This window comes from Neopelma chrysocephalum, unplaced genomic scaffold, assembly GCF_003984885.1.
Source record: "Neopelma chrysocephalum unplaced genomic scaffold, ASM398488v2 Primary Assembly neopelma1_209, whole genome shotgun sequence".
Lineage (NCBI taxonomy): Eukaryota > Metazoa > Chordata > Aves > Passeriformes > Pipridae > Neopelma > Neopelma chrysocephalum.
Window position 1 is genome coordinate 21,562 of NW_020897871.1, and position 21,519 is coordinate 43,080.

The 21,519-nt window shown below is 41.8% G+C and overlaps 1 protein-coding gene across 2 annotated transcripts in view; it reads right to left on the reverse strand.

Moving 5' to 3' along the window:
* Positions 1–1,589: 1,589 nt before the first annotated feature.
* The window catches only part of HDAC11 (histone deacetylase 11), a 26,784-nt gene continuing 6,854 nt past the window's right edge, over positions 1,590–21,519 (reverse strand). For both annotated transcript variants that reach the window (XM_027703114.1, XM_027703113.1), the window contains exons 4-10: positions 18,741–18,857; positions 15,001–15,043; positions 13,765–13,841; positions 12,644–12,706; positions 10,706–10,802; positions 7,487–7,665; positions 1,590–3,457 (exon numbers count right to left, since the gene is read on the reverse strand). In XM_027703114.1, coding sequence (XP_027558915.1) covers positions 3,263–3,457; positions 7,487–7,665; positions 10,706–10,802; positions 12,644–12,706; positions 13,765–13,841; positions 15,001–15,043; positions 18,741–18,857 — 771 coding nt within the window. In that variant the 3' untranslated portion in view covers positions 1,590–3,262. The remainder of the gene's footprint in view (positions 3,458–7,486; positions 7,666–10,705; positions 10,803–12,643; positions 12,707–13,764; positions 13,842–15,000; positions 15,044–18,740; positions 18,858–21,519) is intronic.

Below are 21,519 nucleotides of genomic sequence, written 5' to 3' on the forward strand. Positions count from 1 at the left end.
AGCAGTGCTTGGGGTCAGGGTGGCTGCCCAGGGAAGCTGTGGCTGCTCCATCCCTGGAAGTGTCCAAGGTCAGGCAGGACGGGGCTTGGAGCAACCTGGGCTGGTGGAAGGTGTCCCTGCCCAGGGCAGGGGTGGCACTGGATGGGCTTTGAGGTCCCTTCCAACCAGTCCATTTTGGGATTCCATGACTGTTATTGCTGGTGATCTGCTCTGTGTTCCAGAGCCAGCCAGGGGATGAGGGGGATCATCGTGCACTGGGCAAAGACAGCAAGTGAAATTTCTTCTTCCAAGGGACTGCAGTTTTCTTGGAAGCAGACTGTGTCCACTTATTCCCAAACTAGCCCAGTTCCCAGAGGCCACAGCTCTCAGAGCTCAGTGAGGTCCCAGCAGCACAGTGTGAGGGAAGGGCAGCTCCAGGGTCACTGACTCCACAACTCCTGGGTTTGGCAGGGAATGTTGTCCTCAAAGGGCTTGTGGTGCTTGTGGGACACAACTGTACATCACAGGAAATTCCCAAGTGTCACTGCACAGACCACAAACAAGGTAATGGTGTTAAAAACCACCCCCAAACAGGTCAGACCTTCCATGTGAGTGAGATGGGCATCACCACCTGGAGCTGAATGTTGCCAGCCCAAAGCTCTGACCACAACACCCACTGGTTTTAGTGCCAAGGTCTACGCTGGGAGTTCACTGTCAGACTGTCAGCTCAACACTGCAACTGTCAAATCAAACATATGAAAACACCAACTCCTCAGTTCATGTATAACTACATTTCACACATGGATGCCCAGCAAGAAATGTGTGTCCCTCCGTTAACCAGAAGTCACTGAGAACCCTCACTGCTTCTTTCTCAAGTCATTTGAGTCAAAACTAATATCTTATTATGAAAGACAAGACCTACCAGGTCTTTCTTCAAGTCAGTTTTGGTGGTAAGTTCTGAAACCCTCCCTCCTGTAGCAGGATTTTGTTGTTACAGCTGCAATTAAAAAGCAAGAACCAAAAGCTCCACGTTTTTCCCATACACATTTACCATGTCTCTTAACGTGTAAAAACCAACCTTCTGGCAACAAAGTCAAATAATACCCTAATTAAACTTTGTGAAAAAGATGAAGGTGTGGTGTGTTTTGCAACTGTAACCTCACAATGAACACTGAAGTGCAGTCAGTGTGTCTGCTGCTCAACAACCACCAGTTCCACAGATGAGCTGAGAGCTCTCAGGCCCTGCTGCCAACATTGACTTCTCTCTGCAAAGACTTATAAAAGACCTCTAAAACTACTGCAGCCTTCTCAGAAGCTTAATTCAGAGTTTTACACCTGTAGCAGTAACATACTTAGGAGTTACAAGATAGGTAATGACATGTAACTTGGAATTACAAAGTGACTTTAACCCTTTATGCTGACACCTTAAAAATTATTTGGATACTTGCAAGCTCACTTAAGTCACTTCAAAGAACCTGTTGACAAACCTTGAGATTCAATGCAGTTTCATTTTAAGTATGACAAATCCATCTTCTTGTCTCTTCAAGAAACTGCCAGTCAAAGTTTTTGACAGCCAAGATCCATGTGAAGTGAAAAGAGAAGTCACTCAGCATTGTTCAACATCATTTTAATCTCCACCGAGGGAAAATTATAGAAACATGTTAACACAAACAGAAGATGCTTGGGGGAAAGACCATATGGTGCTATGACAGGTTTAGGTTATAGAAATGTAATTTATAATTTTATAAAAATCATATGAAAGAATAACAACATCTTTCAGTAACGTCAGACAGTATAGAAAAAATAAATCTCAACATTAGTCGTACTCTGATGGTCCTTCTAGTAAGAAATTTAAAAGTGCTTTTTAATCCCAGTGTAGCAACTTAAGCTTAGTGCAATATGTCAAATCTGGCTTAAAGCAGATATTTATAGCAATTGTGCAATTCTTACAACTGACAAACCCCATCTAAACATGAACACTAAGTGAGGTAAGTATTATAATTAGCATTAAACATTCCTTAAATAGCTTAGACAGCAACTCTACTACGAGCAAAATCTTGGTGTTCCTTCCCAGGAAAGCTCAAACATAGACACGACATGAAACTTGTAGTACAAATCAGTGAATACTCAGAAGTTATAAAAGCTCTTGCAAAATATACAGTTTAGTACATTTACAACCCACTGCTACAATGCAAAATATACCAACTTAAACAAAGCCAAACTTTACAAGTAGTGCACTGAATTTGCTTGGAACACACTATTTTGTTCCCAAATCCTCCTAGAAGCTCCATACAAAGTTAGCACATTAACTTCATGTAGAAATGCCACTGTATTTTCAGATGAACAATAATAATCAACAATTTCTTACCAACTATGACTGCAACTACAAGTACCATTACTCTCTGAGCAGGTGAAAAACACAGCACTAGTCGGGGAGAAAAATAATTTCAATGTACCCATCACTGTTTTATACATGCCAAGCTGGAAATAGTAGAGATAACCTGAATTTCTACATAGTTTTTGCTGCAAGGCTGCTCAGAACTCTACCATTAGCTTTGATTTGCCTGTAGCTTCTTTACTCTGTGAGTCACAATGCACAGGAACTATTCCCTTTCACATGCAGGGCTCCTTTTAAGAGAGGCAAACACCAGACTGTTCATGTTGAGCCCTTATGGCTCATTTGCATATAGAGCCAAAGGTGTTTCCTATTCTATTTTTCAAGGTGCTTATAAGTAAGATTTAAGTAGTCACTATCAACAACAGGAATAACTTGTAAATTAATGGCCTTTCCTTCTTACAGGCTATGGCTTCAAAGCCCTCCAACTGCACTGGTTTTTACAGTATTGCACTTAACTTTAGTGTTAAACTGACACTGAAGTCTGCACAGAACACGTTTTACAACAACATTCCCATTAAAAAAGCAATAAATAAAATGCAGTATCTAAAAAAACCCAAGAAACAGTGGGTTTAGTCCATATTTCCCCCCCCACACACAGACAAAGCCGCACCATCTGAAACAAGTCTGGGACAGTCTTTGGATACCAACTGCATAGTTCTTTCAACACAACAGCAATCAGAGAGGCAAGTAAAGCTTTCTACAGCAGTATCAGACACAAAGACAGTACCTCTGAGTGCAGGGCTGTTAGCTTAGAAGATGTGCTGTCTTTCCCGGGACGGATGCAGGAGTTAGACCGAGCTGGCTCTGCCGGGTTATTGCACTAAAACCAGGAACTCCTCACTGCAGGGAGAAGTTGCCCAAGTCTTTTGCAGAGTCCCTGACCATCTACTCCAAGCTGGGGTGTGCAGCCCCCCTGGCTGCCAGCTGGCCGTGGATGAGCCCCAGGCTGTGCAGGTTGAGGATGGAGTCGGCGATGATCCGCGCCGTCCTCTTCTGGTACCCGCCGGACGTCACCATGAGCACGGGGATCCTGCGGCGCCGCGCGGCCCTGAACACCACCTCGTCCCTCTTCACAATGCCCTGCAGGGCACCAGGGGCAAAAAAACTGCTGTCAACATGACTGACTGGGATAAACGTCCTTCCTGCTGACCTGCTCCGGTCTGGGGAAAAAACCCCACCTCAACCTTTGAGCTGCAGGATTGTTTACAGCTATTTTGTGGTAACTGCACCTGAGCCCACCTGTGGGCTTCTCCTGATTTTCAGATTTAAAAAAATAAATAAAAAGGGAATATTTGACTTCTTGGCACCTAAGTTTAATAGGATATTGGAATTGGAGATGACACTGAACTTCGTACCAGCTTAGAAAGATTTCCTGCTTGTCTTGATTTACAAGAGCACAGTGACAGGGCAAGGGGAATGGCTTCCAACTGCAAGAGAGCAGCCTTAGATTAGATATTAGGAAGAAATTCTTTGCTGTGGGGCTGAGGCATTGGAACAGGTTGCCAGTGAAGTGGTGGCTGCTCCATCCCTGAAAGTGTCCAAGGCCAGGCTGGATGGGGTCTGAGCCATCTGGTCCAGTGGGAGATGTCCCTGCCCATGGAGGGGGCTTGGAAGTACATGAGCTTTAAGGTGCCTTCCAATCCAGGCCATTCCATGATTCTAGGAAATGCTGGAAGATCTCCAGCCCAGTCTCCTGCTTGAAGCAGGACAATCACCAGCAGTGGCTGAGGGCAGTGGTGGCTTCACATGGATGAGGTGCAGGAATGTCCAAGGATGGCCATTCCCCCAGCTCCCAGTGAAAACCCAACTGACAACACTCTTCAATCCCTGGGGTGATTTTTGGGGTGTCCTGTGCAGGGCCAGGAGTTAGACTTGATGATTCTTGTGGGTCCCTTCCAGGTCAGGGTATTCTGTGGTTCTGTGGTATTTTAGTTCTAACCTGTGACTTATGGATTTATAGTATTGGATGCCTGGAAAATGTTTAAGCCTTATATTTTACAGTAGCAATTAAAAGTTCATTTAAAAGTCCTGTTAGCTGGTTTACATGAATAACCATTTTAAAAAAAAATACCCCAGCAAATCAAATATCCTTGACTCGTTTTAGAGGACACAACAGATAAAAGTCCTTAGTACAAATTCCTAGAAGAATTCCTGCTGAAAGGCCATAAAGTTCTAAACTGATTACAAATTTTAGAAATGTTCACCCTATTTTCCAGGTGAGGAATTGAGACTAAGAAAGATTGTCTGAATTCAAAGTGCTTTAGTTTGTGCTCAACTTGCACAGCACCCTCTGACTGAAGTTTAGCAACTCAATCAAGATTTCACAATCCTACAGAAGAACCCCAAATTCAAATCAGATTTTACACATTTACAATCACTGGCTGAATTTTAAGTCCCAGTTTCTTCAATAAAAGCCTGTAGTTAATGCTAAAAGAATCTATGGCTGAAGGGGGAGTTGCAGAATGTGAGTAAAGGTAAACCCATAAAAAAATAAAACAACAGAAAGAAGGAGATAAATTCTAAATAATTTCTTACTATGAGAAGGGTATGGAACTAAAAAATAACAAAGACTGCTGACCAAGAGGAATTGTACTGTCACTGAACCCAGACAACAGGAGAGTTTGAGCCTTCTGGGTTTCAAAAAGAACACGTGGGGAAAAATACTTCAGACATGAGTGAGAACAGAACTAAAATCCACTTTTTGTAAAAGCACAGAGTTCAGGTACATGTAACTCATTACAACTCCTCAAAAAAACCCAACCCAAAAGCTTAGTAACATAACACAATGAATGGACAGCTCAGAACTTAAATAACTGCAAAGCTGGAGAAGGGGATCACGATGCAATCAAATACAAAAAATTAAGGAAGCAGCAGCAGAAGTGCTACAAAATGAATATGCATTGCTCAGACTGGTTAAAGGAACACTGTGAATACATCAAGAAATAATACCCTGCCAAGAATTAGACCACAAACAGATAATAACGGGAAAAAATAAAATACAAATATAGCAGGAAAAGATTTCTTGTAAAAACACACAACAGTCCTGCTTATTGTGCAGTTTGACACAGCCCTGTGAAAGGACAAGGAGTAACAACTGAACAGTGAGACAAAGGAAACTGAGGAATTCTATTAGAAACAGCTCCCTAAAGGAAGGAACAGAATTACAGGAGGAGCTGTGGGTCCCACCTCTGGCTGCAGCACTGTTATCCCACCCAAGAACTGGGAGCAGCCACTATTCACAGGAGCCTCTGCTCCAGCAGCTCTCATGGCTGAGCCTGGAGGAGCTGAGGGGAAAATGGGCTTATTCCCACGTTTCTGGGTTACTAAGAAAGAAAACATATCAACTGGAAACAACAGCCCAGCACAGTTCCCACTCCCACCCAAAGGGAACAGGGACTTGGCTGCTACACCTCAGGTTTCCCTCCAGCCTCAAGTACCACAAAACCACCACCCAGAGCACTGAGGAGCCCAATCCTGAGCAGAACTGACCCTGCCCCAAGAGCTGAAGGACACCTTCGGGTGTAGGACCAAAGACTGCACTAAGGAACCTCAAAGAGATGAACATCCAGGCACAAGGCCTTAAGTTTGGCCTTTCCAGCAGCCTGGGATTCCAAACATGGTGAAATGTGCCTTCTTCACACAACAAGCAGAGCAGAGACACAGGAAACCCTGCCTTTAGTGCAGACTGCAAAGGTCTGAGCTACAGGAACCTCTGCTCCACCAGGCTGTGCAGAGAAATAGCACCCTCTGCCTTTCACCTCCCCTTGGAACCAGGAAAGCTGCTCCACCTTCCCTTGCCCATCTTTATATTGTCTCTCTACACAGCACCCAGCAACCTACAGCAACTCCTTTTCCTTGGCCATTAACACTGCTCCTTCTCCAAGGGCAGAACTGTTGTTTTCTCGAGGCAAATCTCCAAGCAGTCCCCACCTACCCCCAAGCTGCCACGTCCCTTGGTGGCCACTGCTGCACCAACCACACCTCCCACCTCGGGCTGTGTCCTCTCCAAGGTCACATCCAGTCCAACCCCTGAGCTCTGCCTTTGTGCCAGAGAACTGCACAGCAGTTCAGACTGAACAGATGGAGTGGTGGCTCCATCGGGGGGAACCTGAGAGCTCACAAACCAAGCACTTCTCTGTATTGAACCGGTGGCCATTAAATGTGAAACAGGAGAGAGGCAGCACACAGGAGCTGTCAGAGAAGGAATCATTAAAAACCACGGAGGAAATACAAGATCTGGACATTTTTGTTTGTTTTGAGGAGAGCAGACTGGAAAGCAGACTGTTTGGGAAAAGCAGTGAAGGTGGAACGTGAAGGGACACAAACTGGGAGGTGAAGACTTCTATGAGGTGTACAGAATAAATAAAAATTTAAGTCTACTAAAAGTGGGCAGAGAAAGTACATGGTATCTGTAAGGAAAAGAATCAAGAGAAGGAAAATAGGTGTTCATTTGCTAGGAATACACAGACAGGCTGCACAAAACTGTTACAGCTGGAAGACACCACAAGGGCAGTTTAAAACAGCTGGGAGTGCTACAGAGGAAATTAAGTGTAAGATACATACTGGGGGCAGGTGACAAAAGAAATACATTGCAAAATAGGTCATGTGAGGGGAAAAACAAACCAACCAAACTGGGAAAAGAGAAGTCAAGTGAAGTGTGAAAATGTCTGTCTCTCTGGTTACTGTCTGGGTGTTCAAACCAGTGCATTTTAGAGAGGAGATGGATTACACTGCAACAGCCACTGGAAGGACAAAAATATCTACAGGCAGGAAGAAAATCCAAGAAAATAAAAGGGTGCAAGAGCAAGAGATGGATCTCTGGTGCCCGTAAGAGGGAAACGCTCTGGCTGAGTGCAAAGGGTGCACTTCCCTTCAGCTCCCAAACTGCCTGCAGTGTGTGTGGGGAGCAGGGCTGGGGATGGCAGTGCCACACAAACCTGGGAGATGGCCAGGCTGCCAAGGGATGCCATCCAGGATGGCAGTGCCATACAAACCTGGGAAACAGCCAGGCTGCCAAGGGATCCCACCCAGGATGGCAGTGCCATACAAACCTGGGAGATGGCCAGGCTGCCGAGGGATGCCCATCCAGGATGGCAGTGCCATACAAACCTGGGGGGAAATGGCCAGGCCTCCCAAGGGATCCCCATCCAGGATGTCAGTGCCAGCATTATAAACCAGGATGTCAGGTTTGAACTCGTTCAGGGCTCCCTCCACGTGGGTGTGCACCTTCTGAAGGTACTCTGTGTCCTCTGTGCCCCACTCCAGCTCCACTTTGCGTTTTATGGCACCTGAAAGCAAACAAACCAACCACTGCTCAGTAAGAAAAGGGTTGCTTTGAAAGAAAATGCAAGATGTAGGGAAGCAAGGAAAAAAAAAAATCACATTTCTGGAAGTCTTCTCAATACATTGCATTTTCACAGAACTTTGAATTAAAGAAAATGACTCAACTACTTGTTTTCCCAGCAAATGTTAAGTACAATGACCTTGAAAAAAACCCAAAACATTGAAGAGAAAAAATTAAATGCAGGAAGAAAAAAAAATATCTCTGAGATGCAAGTGGAAAATGTTATTGAAAAGCAGCTGATCTACATGTCCAGTTACCAATCAGCAAAGAAATCATAAAGGAAATTATTAACTTAAAAGTAACCTAAATAAAGCATAAGGCAAAGAAAACACTGAACTGCTATTGCAGAGGAAACAGCTGGGGGGAAAAAAACAAGATAAATATCACTGAGAAATTATGAGGATGTTTTATTTTTATCACAACACTCAAAACTTCACAGCAAAGGATCATGAATTTATGTGAACTGCTTTATGAATGTATAACAGGATTCAGCTTTGCCCCAAGCATTTTCAATTTAATGTTCTTACCCTGTAATCCTACCAAAAGAGCAAATATCTATTCTTCATTTAAATCAAATTATTTCTAATGCTTCTAATAGAGCAACAGAAGTAGGAGAGGAAGGCTGAGAAGGTGAAGGGGAGAAACCCAAGGTTAGGCAGCCTAGTTTTGGGTGCTATTATGGAGGTTTGTGTAACTCTACATGTGAATTAATATCAAATCCATGCCAGAGGTGTTCCAAGGAATGACTTCTGCCTCACCACACCCTCTGCCTCAAATTAACTGACTTGGATAAAGAGGGATTCAGCACCCACCAAGTGTGCATTCAACACAGAATGACACTTAATTACTCTTGGCATTGCTGGGTAGGGGTTTTTCTCTGCTTTCCATCCTTGTTCAATATCAGGGAAGGATTGCTTCTCATTCCAACAAGAGCTGCAAAGATTTTTGTTTCTTTACAGTATTTTCCTGGATACTTCTCTTACTGTTATATAAATGTCCCTGGAAGTCTGCACAGCTCTTCTGAACAGCACTTGGAGCCTCTTCAGGGTAAAGGATCTGCTGGCTGGAGCTGTGGAGGAGGGGACACTGGAGTGGGGACAAACAAGTATTGTTCTGATGGAACCATGAAGAAGTTGAGAGATGCTGAACAGGATTCCCTGCCTTCACAGGCCTCTTGCCTACATCTCCACACAAACACAGAAGTGCAGAGATCAGGGATGGGTCTGGATCAGGACGGACACAGCTCTTCCAAGTGCTCATTGTCCATCTCCTGCTCATTAGTGAAGGCATTTGTCCAGCTTTGTAAAATGACTCTCAGACCATGAGATTTTTAAGGCCTGAACTTTGAGTTTCAGCTGTCAAATTCTGTGCTCACCCTTCAGTGAATTAGTCCCATTGCCCATCCATGTCCTCCTTTCTCCTCCTAAGCTTGTGTAATTCCAAACTGCTTCCCCTCAGGGATTCAATGTGCTTATGGCTTAGCAGCAGGCAGTGGGAGCTGGGCTCTTTTTCCCCTTCCCTAATGAAGGGCAAAAAACGTGCAGAAGAGGCTCCTGTAATAAAACATGGAAAAAATGGGCAGGAAGTCCAAGGAGCCACTAATCAGCTGGAATTTACCCCAAGGATTCCAACTCTCAGGTTCAAGCCTCTACCTTTCTTCAGAGATCCCCTCTGTGATCCCATCTTTGCCTGGTCATTTAACAGGAAGGATTTAAAGGATTTAGCCAGCAAAATCCTATTCAGACATTCTTATGCAAACTGCAAGGACCTACATATTCACATGCCTTTGGCACCTCATCCTTAGAAAGGGAATGCTGGTATTCCCAGGCTCACAGGGGAGCTCAGTGGTTCAGATTTGCTAACAAGGACTCACTCTGTTTTGGTCTTAATCCATCTGTTCCAATGCTGCCATGTGATATGGGAATAAAGGGATGCTTTTCCTGGGGGGGAAAACCCCCGCATTTGCTTGCAATTTGTCTGCCTACAGACATGATGTGCTTTAAATGGTCATTTTTTAGTTTAATACCTTGAAATACTACAGTTCTCAAAATCTTTACCAGTCAAAATGCAGCAGTGCAATGCACTGCCCCTCATTCTTGCCAAGAATCCAAATGAAGGCTCTTCAGAACAATAGGATCACTGAAGAAATCCAAGAGCAGAACATCCCCCCCAACAACCTCTGACTCAGGGAACAAATTAAGCCTGTAATAAACGAGTGTAACAGAACCAAAGATCAAATCAACTTTGGGCTTTTGCATTCCAATTTAAGCATTATCAAAGCCCCACTAATTAATGGTGGCAGCTCACAAGACACAACAGGCCGGTCACAGCAGGGATAAACAAACCATAACCAAAAACAATCAAGCACCAGCTCCTGTCATTGGTCTGACAGGCTGCCCAGGGCAGGGGGAGTCCCCATCCCTGCAGGGATTTCATGTGCATGTGGCCTTGGCAGGGCTGGGCTTGGAAAAAGGGCTTTTCCAACTTTAATGGTTCTATTCCATGACTTGTTTTGCTTCCCAAGTTGTTTCACACTCAGATGCAGCTTGTTTTCTAGATGCTTACAAACCAAGTACTGGCAAAACAACACACCTAAATATGTTATAATTTATAACTTTTCAAAAGAACATGAAACCTTTTTACACAGCACCAGCTAATCCTCAGGGAATTCCATCACAAAAGTAGTATAAGGGAAAGATGAAGGTCTAACAATTCTCTTAAAATCCAAGGATTATTTAACTCACTGCTCCAAGTGTGGCAGGAGCACTGAATACCCACCCACACTCTGCAGCCCAGAAATCCATCCCAGAAGTGAGGGGAAACACTACTGTGATATATCACAGTGATCACTAAAAACCATGTGATATTAAAAAAAAAATAAAATCTAGTTAACACTGTTGCAAGGAAACTTAGTAGTAAATGAAGATATGTAGCAGCACAGGAGGTCTTTTAGATTTTGGAATGTGAATTTCAGCTGTACTTACGTTTAGCAAAGCCATCCCCTGGATAAATGTATCTGTTGTAGGCATCCATAATATACACCCGAGGATCATCCATGAAGTCCCTCTCATGGCCATTTCCCTGCAGGAAATTCACAGTTAGCTATTCCCAACACAGCACTGAACACACTGCAAACCCTACAGCAATCCACACTACAGAGGTCTAATATTCACAGCTCCCTGTGTCACTCCCTTAGTTATAGTCTTGAAGGTTATTCTGAGGTGTAGACTTTTGGAGAGGGGTTGATAATACCTGAAAACTGCAGGTATTACCACAAACAAAATCCCTGTATCTCTGGGAAGGGAATTAGCAGAGAGCTCATTACACATGTAAGAAAAAAGAAGTGAAAAATAGAAGTTAAATGTCCTCAGCAGCATCACAAAAGCAACTGTGACCACCAAAGAGATCTGTCATCCTCCAACTGTGCAAGAGAAAGTCCCTTTCAACTGCTCCAGGGAACTGAGTGTTCCTGTGTAAGAATTAATAAATAAATAAAGCAGACTACAGCTCTCCTGGCAATTGAAGCCTTGGGGAGGTAAGTAATCCCTGGAAAAATGACAAACACTAAAGACCCAACAGTTTAACAATTTCTTGTTTAACAATAGAAATTCCCTACAAAAACTGTGCTGGGTGTAAAATGGATGCTCAAGAGAAAACTCAGATTTTGAGTATTTCCCCCTTTCTGAATTTAAATATTCTTCTTCTGGCTCTCATTTAGACTTTTTTCACTAATATAAAAATCATTTTTTCCCAGCACTGACTAAGATAATTCAGTTTAAATCAGTGTATCATACAGCAGCACAGCCTCTACCCCCAGAAGAATTTCATTTGAACTACAGAAACAGACATTTCCACAGATACATCTTCTGTAATTCAGTTTTTATGCTAAAAAATGGCAACTCCAACTTATTTCTTCAGCATCTTTGGTCCACAAATAACCAGTTCATGCACACAAGTCTGGGAATGTGAAAGCCTCTGAAGAACCATTTTCTTATGAAAGGTGGAACTCGCCACTGCACTCGGAATTGGAACAGTCACAAGACAAGAAAATCTGCATTTTTAAACAGGATCTGCTGAGCTCCTTCACACACCTCCCATTCCCCAGAGGAAGGAAACAGGGGGTGATTCCACGTGCACTCCCAGCACAGCTGAAAACCAAAATACACGCCAAGAATTTTTCAAAACTGAAACAAACCAAACCACTCCCAAAAAGCACAAAATAGATCCACACCCCGAGAGAGAGGAACACAAAATAATCTTCGTCCTGGTCTCATGGTAATTTTAGGATGCAGATAAGGACAACAACAGAAGATCATTGCAGCCATTAGGTTTCCTCACTGCCACAGAGCTATTTAAAAATGGACTCTTTACACATAATAAATAACCTGAAATGCTTCAGATTGGACATCACTTTGGTGCATTAACTGCTTTCCTAAAAATACCATTTCTGACCTCTCAGGCTTCATTTTGCAAATCCTACCAGAGCTCAGTGCCCACAGTACATCACACACCAGGGGGAGAGGGTTGAATCCCTCATGAGCCTGTAGCCAGGCCTTCATTAAACACTGAAGGGCAGGTTCCTCCCCTGCAGAGGCTGCTGCAGCCACCACGGTGCTGGACCAACTGGAATTCTGTCCCAGGAGATCCCTGCTCCCCATCCCGGGAGATGGGTGTGAAACGCTGCAGGATTTTTCCATCCAGCCACATGATGGAGCTGCAACTCAGGTTAATTTTACTAAACTGGCTTAAGAGCCTTTAGGACCACAAAATAAACAAACTGAGCTGTTCACAGTTTCCAACATCTCTGATGAACTTTGTGTTCTGCCAGTCGACAGTTTATAGTAGCATTAAAAAAGGGGGTTTATCACCCACTTGTATTTCAAGCACAACATCTGCAGCACTGAACACAGGTAAACACTCACCTGATGAGCATCCAGATCAATAATTGTGGCTTTAGACACCCCTGGTACTCTCTCAAATAAGAACTGGATAGACAAGCAAAGAAAGACATGGAGAAATTTAGGAAATTAGGTGGCAGATTAAACTGGAGGCTTGAAGCTTCCACAGTCTATTTGCTTTAGTCACCAAGTAAACTGCTAAATTATTGTAATACATGTAATTACAAAAGTTCCTCTCATTATTTGACATATGAAGATAATTTTTGTGGTTATAAATAACAAACCCTCTGCATTTCCACCAGATTAAACACATGCAACATGCATTTGAGTTGTAGACTTGCAGGATGGTTTAGGCTGGAAGGGACTTTAAAAATCATCTTATTCCATCCCATCTTTAATACAGACGTGGTAAACTCCAAAGATTTTGTACAAATTCTCACCCACTATAATTTCTCAATCTGTACTTTAATGGTAGGGAGAAAAAAACCAACCCACTGTGGATTACTTTTCTGCAAATTACCATGTACAGAAATTAGGGTGTTATGTCACATGGTGTGCTGCAATCATTAGAGCTCTTTAATGTTTGATTATTATTGATACTTTATAAATATTCTATTATACAAATAAACCCCAGTTCATTTGGTAGAAATAAGCCCTAATTGCAGAAGGCTCTTACTTCAGCCTTTCAACAGCTAAATACCAAATGTATTCATTCACATTCAGTGACTATTTTGGAGTCATTCACATTTTTATTCCTGAGCTCTGCATAGTGCAGCTTGATTCAGAGAGAGGATTTCTGTCCCTGCAGGCATGATTGGAACCACTGCAACCAATGTGGGAGGTTCAGGTTCAGCTGCAAGGCTTGGAGGATTATCACTGAGGATATTAAAAGTCCATCTGGTCTGATCTGGAGTGGGTTCTGCAAGCCAACACTATTAATGCAATTGCAGTGGTTCATATTTACACTGATCATTCTGACCCCTGCAAATCTTCCCTCCCACTTCCCAGCGCTGCACATTCCCACCCACCTGGACAGGGTTTCCTTTGCTCTTGGTAAGGTGTAAATTCATTCTTGGGAATTTATGTGGGGATTTTTCTCCATTTGCACAAACAGCAGAAAACACTGGTTTAAGAGCAGTTCTTACCTTGATGGCCAGGGTGATGTCAGCATATGCACAAAACCCTCCACCTTTGTCACTGGAACAGTGATGGAAACCACCCCCTGCACGGGAAAATGGGGAAGGGCTGAAAAGCCAGGTACTAAAGACAAGCTCCACACTAAAGAAAAGCCAGACACCAAAACCAGAGATGGTCTGCACAAAGCCAGAGATCACTGACATGGCAGGCACAAGCAGCACGTGGAAAGGACCTGGAAAGTTCTTTTCTATGACGAACATCCAAAAAAATACACTAAACCCCTCCCCCCAAACTAAGAACTATGGTGTTATCATTATTTGCACATGCCATTGTCTTCTGAAAACACTCAGATCAAAAAGCTTTAGGAACTGCTCTTGAAAACAGAAAGGGACACACTCCTTACATGAAAAAAGTACTGAGGCCTCCCCATCCCTGAACATGTTTTTTATATAATAAATCAGAACTTTTTAACTGAGAAACCCACTAGAAATAGCTAAGCCAGAAACTTAACAAGTTTATTTGATATATCAGTAAATATGACAGGCCTTGGTCTTTTGCTTCTAATATCTATTTAATTTTTAATCATGGCTATTCTCTTTGGAGAAGATGCATGCAAGAAATAATGGAAAAATCTACAATTGGTGAGTTTTATGAGAACAACAAGCTAAGGCTCCTATGACACAAAATCTTGCTTCAATGGTTCACTGGGTTTGCACTGCTGTTTGCTGGGAGCAGGAGAGCACATTTATATTCACTATATCCTTCAGAACTTGTTCATTCAAGGCTTTTTCAGGAAAAACTGCACAGCCAAAAATAGACACTGATTGGTCCAGCTCTGCTCTCCCACATACCAACCCCTGATATGCTAGAACATAGATAAGATGATAAGAACTATGAAAATTATTTTATAATCTAATGAAAACAAAGATTTTATTGAAATATTTACATTTAGTCCAAACATTTTTCCTCATTTTTTTTTCACACTACTTCAATCCAAACACCTGCCCTTATAAATGACTCATATCTTTATCCAGTTATCTTTTTCCTTTCCAAAAAGATTTTATAAAACTGCAACAGTGGGTGAGAGAACAAATCCAGTACTTTCTCCCTTTTTTTCCTTTACAGTTGATTTTAGTTAAACACCATAATCCCCTTCTGTTTCCCAGAACACACATCATGGAAATGAAAATCCAGCTTCCAAACACACAATTCCAAGCATCCCTGGGTGCCCTGTTTGCACTCACCCACGTTGATGGCCCAGCCTCTGTCCACAGCCAGTTTTCCTGCCTTAAAAAACAATTACAGTCAGAATTCCATGAATGAATGAGGCAACTTCCACCCCCAATAACTCTTGGCATGGAATCCGCAGATGTTTTACCACTGGAGGTCATTCTGAACCAGATCTGTGAACACAAAACTCCCCTCAGCTCCAGGAGTTGAAAGAATATTTGCTGTGTCATCTGTATTTCCTTCTCTGGCAACTGCAAAAGGGGAAGGGCAGTGCTGGGAAGAGTCAAAAGTGAGCAAGGATATCACAGTATCCTTCCTGCTCATGGGAAAACAGGAGGAATGTAAACTCAGACTCCTGAAAACACAGACTAACATAATTCCAGCTGGGAGGGGGCCAGGAAAGTGCTACAGTGTGAAGGGTCCTGTGACTTTTTATTCTTTAAGTGTGGTATAGAATATTATCAACCTTTTCCCCTCCAATATGGGAAAACTGTGCCTGTATCTCTCCGTTGAACTCAAATGACATTCGGGAAAGGGAAAGGACTGACAAAAAAAGAGATACACAAGGCTCAAATGATGAAATTTTAACTGAAAAACCTGACTCATTTCAGCCAGGAAGAATCAAGCAAGTGTTTAAGTGCAGTATTCCTTATCTGACATGATCAAAAATGAAGACATTACTAGCTACAATTAGAAAATAAAAAAATAAGATAAAATAAAATAAAAAAGAGAGAGAAAACATGTAAAAATAGATGAATTCTCGTCCATAGTCATGGAAAGAACGTATTACACATCATATACAAAAAGAATTTTGGACAGTCAGTTGAGAAGTCTTCATCACCAATGCTTACATTTGAATAGTTCTAATTTAGTACTAAGGAAATTATTGGGAAGGTAAACCTCATCCTGATCTGATCATGCCAACTTACACAAATTAGATCTTGGGGAAAGACTGCAGCTTCTGAACTATAAAACCCATTAAGTCCCAGGGAAAGCACATTATCAGCAATTTATCACACTTCCTAGGGATTACTCACCAAAAACCAATCTTCCCATAGTGCTAAAATATCATTAAAAAGTAGAGAAACTCAACAGGAACGTTTGTGATAAAGAGGCCCATCAGGAATAGCAGAAGATGCACTTCTGACTTGCACTGTACAAATTTTATTGTCTGATTAATCAAAATTGCTTCTCAAGTACACACTTATTTCTCCATAATGGAGGCAAAAAAGGTAAAAACAACAGCATATGGCATCAAGATGAATCCCAAAGTGCCCAGGGATGGCATCTGTGTTTCAGGAGGCACAGACAGAGCAGACAGCTGTAATAAGAGAAGTCTCTGCACGTCCCTGCTCAGCAGGACTTGCTCTGTGAGTGACAACCAAATATTTTTAAGCACTTTGAACTACATAATGACATGGAACCGAAATTCTTTCTCTCCAGTCCTCCCCATCTCTGCTTTTGCCAGTTCACACCGACTAAAGAGGCAGCACTTTTGTTATCTGGCCTATCACTATAATCCAATTAATCTCAGGATTTATCCAGAGCCCATCATGTTCTTTCAAACTTCATATTCTTAAATTTTCCTTAAAAAAAATTGGTTTAACATTTTCAGTACTTTATCTGGTTCTCTCATGCTCAGTCAGGCTTTCAGGCTTCACCAAAAGCACCAGGCATCCTACACTGTACAAACACCTTCACAGATTTCCTTACCCCAATGTGGGACTTTAAATAACATCCAAGAGGACAGAGCAACACAAGAGAATTAAAGCAGAATTAGGAGCTCCAGATTTTTACATATCTAAGACCAATGTTTTGGACATTACAAAGGGAGTTAAGTTGACATGCTTAAAGCCATTAAACAGCACTGTTAGAAGATGCTTCTGAATCTTGTCAGTAGATATTTAAGCTTAGTCACAAGTCACGCAGTTCATTTCTGAACCAATAACTGGCAAAGTCACACACTTGCAAATCCAGCAGCTGGATGGGACACAGATTTAATAACAGAGCACTAAAATACTGAAAGAAATTGCCTTTTTTTTTTCAAATAAAGAATCAGGCACTTCTGTCATTAAAAACATACCTACAACAACAAAAAAATCAGGATATTTCATCTTGCCTTAAAAACAACTGGCTCTATACTTTCATTTCACACAGTAAAACCCAAGAGGGCTGACACTTCATAGTGCCCAGACATAAGTGACAGCAGCAACAGCCAAGCCCATGTCAGCCCCAGGAAAACCTTGGAACTGCTTCCCCAGGCCTTTGGGCTCACTCTCATCACACTTCCAGGTCAGACCTAGGGCAGGCCCACAGACAGATCCAACCTCTGCCCTTGTTTCTGAACACTGTCCTGCAATCCCTTTTTTTGCCACAGAAGAACCTTTTTATATTATGTCTTAAATTATTTATGTCTTAAATCTTGATATGTTCACGAGAAGCATTTAAAAATTATTCCAATGAACCCCTGATTCCAGTGCAGATTGCTAAGTACCTGCATTTCTGCTGACACAAGAGGGAAGCCACCTATTAGCCTATTCCTGAAAGTAATGCCATGTTTTATCAGTCCCTTCTGGCTTCCCAGCCTCGCTCACCTTTGCTATCAGTAGCTGCAATAAATCCTGTTCCCCAGTCTGGCACAGAACACTGTGAAAGCTCTGCCAACCCACAGGACAGTGGGTCAATGACTGGCTCCAAACAAACAGGGATAAACCAATATGGGCTGCAACCCTTTTCACATGGACCACTGCCACAGCTCCCTGCAGGAAGAGTTGCTAAACTGCAGCAAAGATCTGTGTACTATAATATTAATAATTTCAGACAAGATTATTTGTCTTCCATTAGAACTGTTTCAGCTCTGGACCTGCCAAGAGAGCTCGGGACTGGTCCCATCTCCTCCCAGCACCAAGCTGAAGAGTTGGTCAACTCTAGTAACACAAGGATTGATAAAAACAGGGCAGAAAAGATCCCACTAGTTCCCAGTTCACAATTGTGAGGGCATGTTTTCCTCAACAGATGGTCTAAATAAGTCATTCTTGGCTCCAGCTATTAATGGTTTTCTTTCCTGCTATTTCCTCAACATCTCTAATGGCAATTCCCAGGCAAAATTAAATGTCTGGTGACCCTGCACAGCTCTTCTGAGCAGAGCACTCCTTTAACTCAGGAGAACACAGCTCTGCTCAGGTGAAAGTCTCACTTGAGCTCAGCTGAGCTGCTTCTGCAGTATTTACCACAGAAAAAGCAGATAAACTAACTTTCCTCATTAAAATGGCAAGGGGATATGATTTTTCAATTTAGGCACTTCCCTAGACTCAAGAACAACTAAACCATCCATCACTTCCCATCCAGTTCCAAGGTCCTTTGGTAAATACGTGCTGTAAAAAAGCTTCTGTATTACCAATTTTGAAACCTCCCAGTCCTAGAATTTGAATTTGTATTTGAATGTTATCTGTTACTGTATTTGCCACTTCTCTCACTGCTTGCCCAGGCTGACCCTCACTGTCTCTTCTGCAAATCACTGACCATAAAACCAGGGATGTCCTTCCCCTGGGGAGTTTGCTCATATTTAGGACTCTGCACTAACCCACCTCCCTCTCCAGGCCCCAAGTCTTCGAGTTCTATAAAACAGTACAACTATTATTTGATATTAATATTACAACTATTATTTGAGTTCTATAACACAGTACAACTCCCAGGTTTACAGTGTCTGATCAACAAGTTCAAAAGTGACAAAAGGGAACCAAGAGCATCTTACCATTATTGTTCCTCCTGTCTGGGTTCGTAGAGGCCTCAGAACTTTACTCTGAACAACAAAATTGGGAAGAAAGGCAACGGGTGGGATTTCTGTGATTGTAGCCACAACAAAGGACCACTACAAGAGGGGAAAAGAGAGTTCCCATTAATGCAGTCTGTTCTAATGATGACATTTAGATCTCCCATTAGTTGCTATTTCCTGCAAAGGAGCTCACAGGTCCTTAATAAGATTTTTAGATGGAGGTGACCCCACCACCCTTATCAGTGACCTCCAAATAGGCTCAGCCTCAAGTTGTTAACTATGAGAATCACCACTTTCCAGCTTTTAGTACCAAACAGTCATAAATCAGCAATTTTTCAGCAAGCTAGTATTTCAGAAAATGTAATATCCCTGGGATTGGGAGGAAGAATTGTAGAATGTCCTTCAGCTACACTTGATATATTGTTCAAACCTAAAATATCTATTCCTGTGTGAAATCAAAAGGATATACCAAGGAGAAAGGAAACACAAACAAACAGACAACTGAACTAAGAAGTTCAAACACTTAAGTGAACACACAGTGCAAACTTAAGCATGGAGAACTGATTAAAATTTATTTAGCATATTAAACACTTCTGGAAAATGTTTCAAGAAACAGTTTTGCTCCAAAGTCTTCAAGGTTAGAACACAAAATATTTGCAATATGTAAATGCCTTTTTTGCAAACACATAGATTACTTCAAAGAACTTCCACTCACACTGCTACCAGTGATAACACTGCTAAATATATTTCAAAGCATAAGTCACAAGCAAGGATACACCTGTTCATCCAATGCTGAAACATTTAGGGACAAGGATGGGACTTCCCACCCTGTACAGACTCTGGATAGATCCATTTTAGGAATCATAACTGGATTTAGTGTGTTTGTTGCCCCATTACTGTGAGCTGTTCACAGCAGGATGACCAACTGGAACCAAAGCCAATCCCACCCCAATCTCAGGGTCCTCTGATACTCAAAATAACTTCCCAATTATCAATATTTCAACTACAAAATACTACTAGGTGGGGTGAAAGGGTGGCATCATTAATAAAGGTCTTCCAAGTACTAATTAAATTTTGCCAACAGTTCATTTTAAGCTTTTATTACTTTTACATTTTCAAGACATTATTCTGTTGACATACTACCAGCTCATTACTCTGTTACCCAGCCATCATAAAGTGCTTTAATTACTTTTTAATGCAGTCAATCTTGATGAAGTCCCTTTGCAAGATATTTTAGCTTTTGAACAAGCACATATTCAATTCTGTTGTTCTAAAATGGGACTGAAAAGGTCACATTTGGATAAAAAGTAAATTTGACCTCAAAAGAGAATGATGATCGCAGAGGAATTTTTACCAAGGTTCAAAAAAAATTAGTGTCAACAGGGAGAAGTGGGAGCAATAATGACTTAAATCAACAATTCTGCTGCTGCAGGTTTTTAAGTGATGGTAAGAAATCCATAAGTGGCAGAGGAAGGAGCAGACAAACCTTGCTGGGAACATTCCCAAAGACACTCACTGCTCCAGACTTAGGCCTGTGGTTGTTCAGTAATTCCCAACATATGGGGGGGAGTCACTGACTCTGAGGAAAGTGTTGGGGTTCAAGAATGAAAATGCTTCTCCAAAACCTCCCCTTAAAAACTGAGAAATGTATTGCCTCAAACTGTGCCATGTTTTGTGCCTTTTTCTTCAGTGTGCTGATGTTGTTTTCCAACATTTCTCACAATAAATTCCCAGAACGGCCACGTACAGACTCAAAAAAGGAATCAACAGGAATTGGGTTTATGTAATTGTACACTTTTTCATGCTGTAAAAATAAAAAATTGGGAGAGCTGAGGAATACATTAATTACATTTTCCAGGCTGTCAGTGGCTTCCATAACATCAGCCTTCATACATCAGTTCCCTTTTTTTTTTTAAATCAGTATTTTTCATATTCATGACTGCATATATCAGAATAATATCAGTTACTATTTTTTCTGGTAGACATTTGCTCTCACTCAGCCATCAAGTTACTTCCCTGGAAGTGCCCAAGGCCAAGTTGGACGGGGCTTGGAGCAACCTGGTCTATGGAAGGTGTCCCTGCCCATGGCAGGGGGTGGAACTGGATGGGCTTTGAGGGCCCTTCCAGCCCAGACTATGCTGGGATTCTAGAAAAATTACTGATTTTCCAGTAAAGTGTTGTAGACATGTAATTATGTGACCTAGAAATTAAAACTTGGTCTGGATTCAGGGAAGAATAATAATCATATATAAAAACTATTCAATACCATGTCTTCATTTATTCTTTGTAGTTATCAGCTCAGTTTAACTCTTCCTATATTTTTATTGCTAATAATGTAAGATTTTTAAAAATTACTTACCATAATTTGATGGATGAATTTAGGTTTCCATTTTTAAAATATTAACTCCCTGTTTTCTTAAAAGGAGCAAAGAAGTCAGGTTAACCCTTAGCCAGGTGTATTTTCCATTAATAAATGCCTCCTACCATTTTAACTACTGGGCAGTAGCAATAACTGTGGCTAAGTGTAAACCTACACCAAGATGTTACCTCCAAAAAAAAACCAACCCCAAAACCAAAATGAAACAAAAAATCCCAGAACAACCACAACTTAATAGTTCTTAATTTCCCTTGCTTAAGCCCAAACTCTATAATCACACATACATTCAATGAGGATATGCTTGTAGGACTTCACTTATAAAATATTATTACTATTAACTTTAATTCCTTAACTATAAAACTCTTCACAGTAAGGTTAAAT